This window comes from Molothrus ater, chromosome 19 (assembly GCF_012460135.2).
Source record: "Molothrus ater isolate BHLD 08-10-18 breed brown headed cowbird chromosome 19, BPBGC_Mater_1.1, whole genome shotgun sequence".
NCBI lineage: Eukaryota > Metazoa > Chordata > Aves > Passeriformes > Icteridae > Molothrus > Molothrus ater.
The window spans coordinates 6,231,212-6,242,632 of record NC_050496.2 but is presented as its reverse complement, the minus strand read 5'-3'; the positions used below and the strand labels follow the sequence as shown (position 1 = coordinate 6,242,632).

The 11,421-nt window shown below is 46.2% G+C and overlaps 1 protein-coding gene across 1 annotated transcript; it reads right to left on the bottom strand.

Moving 5' to 3' along the window:
- Positions 1–311: 311 nt before the first annotated feature.
- On the bottom strand, positions 312–1,769 carry WFIKKN2 (WAP, follistatin/kazal, immunoglobulin, kunitz and netrin domain containing 2). The gene has a single exon (XM_036394716.2). It carries the CDS (start codon positions 1,752–1,754, stop codon positions 312–314), a length of 1,443 nt encoding a protein of 480 aa, XP_036250609.1. The 5' UTR covers positions 1,755–1,769.
- Positions 1,770–11,421: the final 9,652 nt, after the last annotated feature.

Genomic DNA, 11,421 nt, shown 5'->3' with positions numbered 1-11,421 from the left:
AACAAATGCTATGAATTCTGTCATTTATGATGGAAGCTAGATAAAAATTTTGTAATTACTGAAGTGAGTCACCTAAATGGCACTCCTATATGGAGAAATTGATTTCAATGCAAGATTAATGGCCTTTTGCTGCTGGTTTACATGCCTGCCAAAGACCAAACTATGTTGTTGCTAAGCATCATTAATGGATTAAAATAGGGGTTCCACATAATTCCTACAGGGTATCTTCAAACAGTGTGTTTAGTTTGGCACTAGCCTAGCACTTGTTAGCCCTACTAATGGATCAGGGCAGCTCACACATGTGAGGGAGGTTAATGCAATCCCAGGAACTCTTTTAAAAGCTCACAGGTTTTCTTGTGGATGACTTCACGGAGCTTGCGCACGCGCCGGATGCTGGAGGTGCCCACAAAGCTGTCTGGCTGTAGGATGGCCATGCCATTGTGGACATCCCCCATGATGATGAGCTGGCCATCCACTGTGGTCATGTTGGGACATGGGCAGCTCCAGTCCATGTTCAAAAGCGTGATTTCTAGTGGTTCCTTCCCCAGGAATTTTAATCCCATTTTGTCATCCTTGAGAATCTCCTCCACCGTCACCAGGGCGTGTCCTGAGTCTTGGTCTTCGGTCAGCTCCGTGATGCGGCCCAGGATGACAAAGTCGCTTTTGCAGAAGCTGGTCACCAGCTTCTGGCGGGGTTTGCAGGCCTTGCAGTGAGTGTTCTTCGGAAAGGGGCACATCTCCTCGCAGGCCTCCCGGCTCTCAAAGTTATTCTCATTGCCTCCACACCCACCATAGATAAAGGACTGGCACTGCTTTGTCAAACTGTTGTAGGCCCACCTAGGCTCATAGGCCTTGCAGTGGCCTTGAAGGGCAGGCAGGTTGCAGATGTTGATGGGGCCATTCATGCATGTTAGCATGCAACTCTCGTAGGTCTCAAAGTGGTTGAGGTTGCTGTTGCAGTTCCCATAGATGAAAGTAAAGCAGTTGTTTTTCTTGGCATCATAGTACCACCTGGTCTGCTCTTCCCCACAGTCTTCGCTGTCTGGCTGCTTCAGGCACTCATCAGTTGGAAAATGTGTTTTGTTCTGGGAAGTTTCCTTGGATGTGGGCTCTCCTCTGATGACTGACAAAGGGAAATCTGCCCGGAGGAGGCCACCAGTGTTCTGGGCAGTGCAGGTGTAGATTCCTGCATCCTGCAGCTGCGTATTGTAGATGACCAGCTGAGCGATGTTGGTGACCACGACATTCCCTCTGACATGGTTTGGCTTCATGATGACTTTGTCCTTCCCATCAACCTGCTTCTCCCATGTGATTTCTGGCTTGGGTCTCCCTGAAACGTCGCAGAGGAAGCTGACGGTCTCTCCCACGTAGACGGACTGATGGACGGGGTTGTTCACCAGTGCAGGTGGCAGGATATCAACGACTGTTGTCTCGGAATAGGCAGTGGTAGGGCGAGCTGTTGTTTCTGGGGGGATAGGGCTGGTGTTTGGCCAGGTGAGATGGTACCTACAAGTGACCACATTGAGTGTAATGCCTTTGATGCAGGCCTCTGCATCCATGTAGCACTTGTTGTAGTAGGTAAGTCCATCAGAGGCACAGGTAAAGCTTGGCTCCTTCTCACATCTGTCCTTGCACTTGCAGACAGGCTGCCCGTCCCAGATGTCACACTCTGAGCCTTGCTGGATGCACATGAAGCGGTCACAGGTTGCCTCTTTGGGCATCCCCACAGGCCCCTTTTTCCCCTTGATGTCCATGTACCGAGCAGCCACACAGCTCTTGGTTCCACAGACATTGGGGCAGCACTTCTCAAAGGTCTCACACTCCTGTGGGGAAGGAAAATAACCTGATCATTACTGGGAACAGAGTAAAGGCCTTTTTGGAGACTCAGCAAGCAGAGAGCTCAGAAACTCAGCTCTGCCACAAATATCCATGGTCTGAAACTCATTGCCCCAGCTGTCAGTGAGTAGAAACATCCCCTCAGCATTTCTCAGGGGGTTCTGAAGTGCTGAAGGAGAACACTCTTGAGAAGGAAAATGTATTTTTGTTTCTTAAGCACACACCTCCTCATAAGTCTTTACCCCAGAGTCACATGGATTGCTTGACTATGAACCAACCACCCCCTTCCATGCTTTCTGAAATGCCTAAGGACAAGCCCTGAGAAACATAAGCAGATGGAAAGTCTTATCATATGGCTGTAGGCAGTAATCCTTCTTATTTTCCACAGAAGTATGTAAAGTATTATTTGAATTCCCTGAGACTAAGAGCCAGCTCTTGGAGGTGAAACTGCCAAGGATTTGTAATTGTTCTCACTGTAGAGGAAATAATAGAATATCTCAAAACTAAGGTAATATTTGCTCCAAAAATAGTTTTTCTATGGTATTTTAAAAATAGTTTTTCTATGGTATTTAAAAAAAGAAACCCCAAACAGCTCATTATGGCTTCTCTGTCCTATTTTAGTCTTATTTTCAAATGCAGCATCGCTCTTCTAGTGATTTATTACATCCCGCCTTGGCTACAGCCAGCTCTTAAATTGTGGTTAGTTTTAGCAGAATTTTCATCTTCTGTGCAGAAAAGGTATTTGATATGTGTGACCAGGGTTACTGGGTGGTTATAGATTACTTCAAGGGACCAGGAAAACTGCTCCCATGTGCCCAACAGGGCACACTTCCACCATGTGTTAAACCTCTACAAGCCCCCTAAAATCCATTAGCTTTCTCTGTAAGTGAGAACAAAATGGTTTTTAAGCTACCAAGCTAAAGAGTTTCTCTTGAGTCCAGTATCCTTTCCTTACTGGGAAAAAGATGATCTAATATCAAAACTCTTTCCCCATTTCCAGCTGCACATTACTAGGTTTCAAAAGCAAAGCTAGAAACCAGGATTGCGGAGGTTTTCAGCTGGGGTTAAGGAGTGTAGCTTGGCAGAGTCCTTGGTTGCCTGCAGTATACTCACTCTATCCAAAGTCCCAGGACTCTGTGCTGCCACTAAGCAAAATGAATATTTGTAACCAGTGGCTTCTGGCTTTCAGGATTTGACCAGTAAATTATTAAAACATCATCATCTGCTACTGCTGCTGATGCTGCTGGGGTTTTGAAAGTGTTTCATTGTTCATTGCTGCACCTGGTAGTTGGAACAGAGGCAGCTTATTTGGGAATGGCAAAAGTAAAAAGAGCACCTTCATTCCTAACACATGGGATCCATCTGAGTAAATGTCTTTGTTTACTTATAGCCAGAATTTTTGTCAGTTCCCACCCCCCCCCCCCCTTTTTAACATGGCAGAAACAACCTGGCTACAGAGCACAAACCCAAACACTTTTTTTCAGCACAGTAAATGTTCTGTCAGCCAGGTTTGGGCTGCAGAAGCTTTGTCATGGGACATCATGTAAGAATTAAGACTAGCAGGTATTTTCAGATGCCAGCTTGAGCTGGCAGTGCTGACAGGTTGAAAAATAAATTTTAGGGTGGTAAGCTAAACACATTTTGAGCTGGGAGCATCCCACAGAACATCTGCCTGGTCATTTTAGCCCTGCCCTGTTCTGCACCCCAAGTAAGCTTTGCGCTTCAAATCCAGCAAAGGCTGATGACTTAAATGTTAAATCAAACTATTTTATACAGGATTCCTCCCAGGAATATAAAACATGGATGATGGCCACCAACAACAAAGAGCATAATTGCACTGTTAAAATACTACAATTGGCCCCAGGGCATGCTGAGTTCTGGAGTATCAAATTCAGATATTTCTTTTGACATGAAAACAAGGAAAAGGATCAAAGAGAGTGAATGCTATACCCACACCAGCAAAAGTGACAGCTGGCACATACCTCCCCTCTTAACTGATAACTCATCAAACCTTTTCTATGTTATATAGGTCACAGGTCAATTCAATACATGCACTGTGTGCACTGGGTCCTGCCCAGTGCCAGTGCCCTTGCAGCTGGGACAGAAGGCTCCCACCAAACACCCCGGCAGCCCCAGCAGCACCAGTGACGCAGAGACACAAAAATGTGCATCACTCACCAAGTCAGTGTCGCACTCCCTTTTGCAAGTGCTCTGTGCGTCGACCCACAGGTTGGGGTTCATGTCATTGGGGCATATTCCAGCGTGGGAGTATCGGATTGGAGGTAGGGCTCTCCCTTTCAGAGAGACCTCCAGAAGCAAGAGGACACTGCTCTTCCCTAGCAAGATCCACATCCACCGAGTGAACAGCACCAACAACATCTCAGAATTTCTCCAGGGCACTGGCAGGGTCCAAGTTGGAAGTAGTTCTTTTTTGCTTGGGGTTGCCTTTTTTTTTTTTTTTTTGGTAAGCCTTAAGTTTTTGAGGAACTCAGATGCACCTGACTTTGGTAAAAACTTCAGCAAGCTCCTCTGCTGCCTCTGTCGATAGTGCAGTTTGGTCTGGACCTCATTGGATTAAAGGTCCTAGAAAGTCACCCCCTTATTTTAAGAGAAACGCTACTTGTGCGAGCAGAGTTAGCTCTATTTATACCCTGCCTCTGTTAACAACTCAGAAAAAGTAAACTTGATTTCTTTGACAGGCACACGCTTCCTATGTCCTGGTGGCAGTCAGACAGATTTGTTGCAAGAAAAAAAAGCTGGAAAGAGTTCAAAAGGCTGGAACTGGCATGGTGGGACCCCTGCATGTTTCTGAATGCAGGGAGGCCTTCTTAACCCCTTTAGACCTAAAGTACTTCCCTATGCTAAGAATGGCATTTACTTCTGAAAGGGGACTTGTCTAAGTAACAGGGACCGCAGTCAGGGGATTTCCCCACGGCAAGGGGCTACACAATCACTTGCTAAAAGAAACAAATAATAGGATTGAAGCAATTAAAGCCAGAATGTCATATTTTAACAAAGAAAGTAGGGAAGAAATAACTTATTTAAACTTAGGATCAACAAAGCAGAACGTCTTCGTAACTTCTCCTGGGGCTTCTCCAGGCTTTTTCTTCTCTTTGGTTGGGAGATTTCCATGATGCTAAGTTTAATGCTGCCTTCCAGTCCCACCAGGAAGATGTTAAAAGTGTCCCTGTATTCCTCCACATTTTCTGACAGCCAGATCCCATTGTACAGTGCATTGCTGACCCCTTTAACAGCAACAACAAAAAATAGAAGTTCAACTCTATGGAAACCTGCATAAAGGAATGTACAGCATTTTTGCATTGGGGGGTGGGAGGGAAACTCAGTCAAGCTGAGTTCCTCATTCCCTGACTATTACAGCAAGGGGCTGATCCTGCTCGTGCTGAACATGTGCCAAAATCCTGAGATAAGTGGCAGAAGTCTGAGCTGCTCAGCACCTTCCAGGATTAGGGCCTCTTGGCTGAGTTTTGGGCTAGCTTGGGTGGATCCTGCATGTTGCTAAGAGCCTCCTGGGACAATCAAGTAAGTTTGCATCCCATGTGGAGGTTCTGCAGGGCTGGACCAGCAGCACTGTGCCTGGGTGGGAGGAAAGGTTGTGCATCTCCAGTGCTGAGAGCTGCAAAGCCAGTCAGAGTCAGCCCTTACTTTTTTCCATTGGGCTTATAAATCCAGGGGTGTTTTTCATGGCTGAGTTTGGACCTAATTCTCCCCTGAGCAATGATGGCTGCCAACCAGTACAACCAGCAGTGAACTGGGTCACCATGGGGCTTCTGCTCTTCCTCTAGGGCCAGACAGCAGAGCACAGTGACCTGCTGGTGTTTCCTGGGATCACCTGCAGGAGAAAGGGAGGGCAACCTGGAGCCAACCTGCCCTGGGCTGTGGCATTTCTATAGAAGTCCAGGCTTATAAAAGGGACTGATGTAGCTCTGATTTGTGTTCCTGCATTAACCATATGCACAGTATTTGAATTTCATGGGACATGCAGAGCAAAGTTGTCCAAATTAGCTATTTATAAGGAGCAAAGTCAATGGCCAGGCAGCAGTTTGCAGTTGATTTATTCACTCTGAAACTTTAGAAACCTGCATGACACTTGTGCAAAGTGTGGCTCTGCGCTAAATGTTTTATTCAGTACTTGTTTACAAACTCAGCACCCTGTGATGCCTAAAAAAGCCAACCAAAAATGACACATTCCCAAGAGGTACTTAAAATTCTTGCAGCTCTATTAACAACAAAATCACATGTATTAGTGGTTCTGTTGACTAAACAAAGACACTTTATATTGTAAAACTGACTACAGACAAGCTTTGAAACCAGCTGTATGTGGGTCTCGAGGAGTGCAGGTGTCCAGGGTGCTGGGGAAGCTGCCTTGTTGACCTCAACAGCCACTGCACATGCAGGGAGTTTTTCCTCAATCCATTGCATTGCCACAGAGTAGCCATGGATGTGATTTTCCCTGCGAGCTTTAATCTTTTATGGCTGTTTTATACCTTACCTGCTGGGCCACAGGTGGATCTTACAGTCTTCATCTCCTCTCCTAGTGCCAGACAGCCATGTCCTTGCTAGCTTTGGTGAGTGAGAGACACACTAATGTGGGCCACCATAGGTAGAACTCTGCTCCAAACAGGAAAAAACAGCACTATCTTATTTTTAACTGTCCCTGACCAGGGATCCCTTGCCCAGTGGCACATTTCAGCTGTGGGGAAGCAGAGTGGGGCTCTGAAAAATCAGATACTCGTTTGCATCAGACAGGCAGAGCAGCCTTCTGCTTTGCTATGTCCTTCTCCACCCACGGGGATATTCTCCAGTGACAGGTAAGTCCCATTGCAGTTTTCTGCTTTCAGCTCTGAGGGATTGTGTTCCTGGATCAGTCCCTTGGCCACTTGAGATCAGCCAGGAGAGAGGAAAACATTGCCATAAATCTCCCTGTGAATGTAGGCAGACAGCTCCAGAAGGCAAGAGAAGCAGTGAGGGGCCCAAACAACCCTTGACAGCTGCCCTGTTCCTGCCAGGACATCCCAGAGATGCTGTTACCCAGCCTGAAGAGCACATCCAGGAGGGAAACCACTGTACAGGCAGCCCCGGGTTGGCTCAGGGACAGCAGGGACCCTGATTGTCCCAGCATGGACAGCCAAGCTCTGACTAATGCACTCACTGTCTCCTGGGTTTCATTGAGGGCTGTTTACTTGCCTGTTTTAAGTTAATTTAACTACAGTGACCTCAGTGGATCTGACTGGACACTCCAAAACACCACCAGTTAATGCCAGTTGTGAAGTGAGGTCTCTGTCATGGTCCCTGAGCCCAGTTTTTCTGTTCCTCCTTGTGTATAAAGCACTGTGCATTTTTTCTTTAATATAAGCAATAAAGTAATCCCCATTCTCCATTTCTATGAACAAATCCATTATGAAAGCTGATTTTATGACTTATCTCAGCCATGTCAGATACTGATGTGATAAAGGTCTTCCCAAAAGAGATCAAGCCTTAGAAGCAACCCTATTAACTACCCCAAAATCCCCCTTTCTGATCAAGATGCTGGAATGAATGAGTCTGCTGGATGGGGAACTTGGATGAACTTCTCTGGATCTTAGATGGACAAACCTGAGCCCCAAAGCAACATCCTGGGTCTGCTCCCAGCAGTGGAGACATTGGCGTGTGACCAGCCTCAGTCCTGAAAAGCCCTCCTAGGAGGGCTTGCTTATTTGTCCTGCCGTGAACCACAACAAATACCCAAGGTCCTGGTTAGGGTTATTAATCTAGAACTGGCTTAACTGTTGTTGGGTTTTTTGTAAATTATAGTTTCTTTGTCCTTTTTCCTGCCCTCCTCTTCTGTGCCAAGTGTTGACCGAGTGTGTGCTGTGATACCTTTTAATTGAGGATGGAAACAGGATTCTCTGGTACACAGAAAAGTATAATTTTATTTGGGTATTTTTTCTTAAGCCACACCAAAGGAGTAGCAAACTGTTGATCAGATTTACTAGGCCAGCAGTCCTCATCTGGAGTTACTCAGTGGAGGGTGGATTAATTTGCTGGTTTTATTGTGGAAGGCTCTTGGCAGGAACTGTCTCCCTGCGATGTTAAAACTCCAACTCCTATTGATGTCTTCCTCAGCACAGGGGCCCTTCCAGCCCCTGCCTCTCGTGCTCCCTGGGCCCACTGCCATTGACAGCTGGGTTTGCCAACACAAACACCAGCTACCCCCTCTCCAGACAGGCTGTGACTCATCACTGCTGGTGGCACTTTGCTGCCTACCCAGGGGCTCCTGGCTGGAGTGGTGGTGCCATGGATGTCCCCAGCACATGCTGCAGATTAAGGCCAGAGGTGAAGGTTGGATGCTGGACCTGCTCTGCCTCTGAGAGTAGCCTAAAGAAAGGACTCTGTCTGGTCCTTGAGGCTGCCTTCCTCCTCATCTCACAGGACAGCTGGTGACAGCAGGGTCTGGTGCCAACTCCCTGCACTCACTGTCCACAGCATCAATGAGCCCCTTCCTCCAAATGGAACACCCAAATATGCCTTGCCCACAGGGACCCTGGTCGTGCAGGTTGCTCCAAGGACATGCTCTTCAGCATGCACCTTCTGTAGGTGGCTCCTTGTCCATGCACAGCTATATGCCTGTACTCTAAAAAAAACCTGTTTCATTTAGACAGTAACAATGTTCCAGGCTGTATGTAAAGCTTATTGCACTTAAAGCTGATAGCCAGACATTTAAAAGGGAACGTCACTGCCAGATCCCTTTTGGTGTGCAGCTGCCAACTGCTTGTCTCAAGCAGAAACATTGCTTCCACAGAGAAATAGAGATAATGCCTTGGGACTTCAGCTTTATCTTGCTTTGGACTGCAAAGAGTCAAACCTTCCCCTTTGAGTGATATCCTGAACCTAGGCAGGACCTGCTAAGTGGATGGCCAGGGATCCCATCTTGGATGCTTATCACAACCCTCAGAAGACCACACATCTCCTGCTGGCTGGATGGTTGGCTGAACAAGGAGGATTTTTGGCAGCATGAGATGCACCTCTGAACATCAAAGTGCAGGCAAAGGCTGCTGTGCTGGCCACATGCTTTGGGAGCACATGCACACATGCCAGGCAGATTTGGGCTGAAGGTGTACAATGGGAACAGCCTGTCTGGGTCCTATTTCGGCTCTCTTCATATGCATAATTAGCAGCAGAGGCATATTTCAGTTTTCCCCAAGTTAAGATAGAAATCTCCCTGTAAGCATCCAGAACTTACAAGTGCTGGTTTTGACTTCTAAAATAACATATCTGAGTAGATCCCAGAGAACAGGGAAAGCTCAGTGGGCATATTTGGTATGGTGATTGCTCACTGAAAGGAGCTGCTGTTGATGTACACACTGCCTCATGTGCAGCTGCTCGGTAAGCAGGAGTTAATGTGGTTAGACAAAAGGGCTCAGTTTGGCGGGGGGAAATCAATAATGTCAGGGACTTTATTACAGGGTTATGGGCCACCTGCTAGAACTGAGCATTAGGCCTGTGTTGCATTGTGTTTTGGGAAGAGCTGATGGCACTGCACTCAGACAGGGCTAGTGCCAAAATTATTATTTTATGCCTCAGCAGATGGCTTCTGCTCAGGGGTTTTATCTTTGAGTGCAGACATAAGACTAATCATCATTTGCTTTCTCTTTCTCTGCTAACGTAAGCTGGGCAGGAAGCAATTGCCAGTTTGATGATGGTTCATTATTGTTTGGTTTATTCTGTCTGAAACAGCACAGCAAGAGGCACCAAGGATACAAAAGAAGATAATCAATGAGATATCAGTTATCAGAGAGATAAGGGGAAAAGCTGAGCTCAGAAGCTAGTCTTTCACCAGGCAATCTCTTTCTGTCTCTGTTTCAGAAACAAAGCCCAAGATATCCCATAGATAATTTGGAGAGGTCATGTTGGTATCTTTGGATTGTCAAGATTGCAAAGATGAAATGTTGGGAATGGGTTCATCCTGCCTTAGAGCAGGATGATCTAAATCAGTTCCTAAAGTTCCTTCCAGCTCTGTTGTCTGTCACTGTCAATGCTGAGAGAGACCTGCTCCATCAATTAAGCTCTGAGTTAGGGAAATCTGAGGTCTGTAATGCAACCTGGAATACCAAGCAATAGAAATCACAGTCACAGTGCTACCAGGGCAGGGCCAGCACTTTCTGTATTACGCCCTCTCAGCTACCTGATGTACAGGCTGGACCAGTCCCTGTCACCTGCTGAGCTTGGCAAATACAGACACCATGGACACACGGCTGCAGCACGGAGGCCTGAGCACCTTGTTTTGTTACAGGTTTTAGGAGTTCATAGTAAGTTTTATGGCAAGCTTGAATAACAGCACTTTAGGGAACTGGCACCAAACCCGTGGTGTGCAAATGGAGATGTTCCCATGGCTTGCAGCACTGCTCTGTGGCTGTGTGGGCCATAGCATAAAATCCTTGGGATTGAACTGGTATATTTGTTTTTGTTCTTCATGACTTTCAGTTGTTCTGCTTGGTTCCAGCTCGATTTGAAGCAAAGCTCAGAATAAAAGTGAGGTGCAGGCCTGGCACCTGCTCAGGCTGAATGTTCAGCACATCTTTCACCAGACTCGGCAGGGTTTCTCCAGGAACCTAAGTTAATTTAGTTCCCCATGTAGAACTAATGAATATAGCTGAAATAGCTGAACTCATTGCACAGATTCACTTCAGTCTACAAATGACCCGAATTTAACCTCCCTTATATTTACTTTTAGGAATTTAAAGCTGGGAGGAAATCACTAGCTGAATATCACACAGCAACAGCCACAAAAGCTTGGAGTCCCAAGACCCTGCTGCCAGCCTCATGGGCACCATTTCCTTTTCAAAATGCAGGTTCAGTACATAAAAGTCACATTGCTTTTGTTTGTGATGTGACTCAATTTATATAAACAGTAAAGTTTTAACGTGCTGTACTAATTTAATTTAACCCCAAGCCTTAATTCCCTGAGACTTCAGCATGAAGGAACCATCTCTTTGTCATCTTTTTAAAGAAAGATTATGAACCTTTAAGTGGAGGAGAGTTTGTGAGGTGGGATTAAACTGCTGCAGATTTGCATGATTTTGTGTTCCATTTTGAGACTTTACCAAATCCCTGAATCTGTGGAAGTTTGGAACCCTCCTTCTGGTTGGGAGCCTCTCCAGGAGATGCAGAGCAGTGACTGGGCTTTTCATCAGGCAGTGAGTGTTGGCTTCTACAGACAATGTGGAAGTTCCAGAGCTCCTCTGTGGGTTTGGTATCCAAAACTTCACTATAAACAAGCTAATTTTCACAAAATGGAAGTATTTCCATTCCTGCAGATACCATGAAATCCCTTTAGCAACAATTCTGTCTTCTTGGAATTTAAATCTAAATTAGGACAAAATTCTTTTTTAACTGAAGAGTTATTGCCCTGATTTGGCTTTGCTGGCCATTAGCAGTCCTGGCTGTTACACAGCACATGCTCTGCCCATGCCCAGAGGGTGACCTCTACCAGGAGCAGTCCCTGCCTTCTAAGCTGGGCACATTAAGAGTCTTTCCAAGAGGTGAACTATTTTGTTTTAGTTTGCCCTATGTGCCACACAGTCTGCA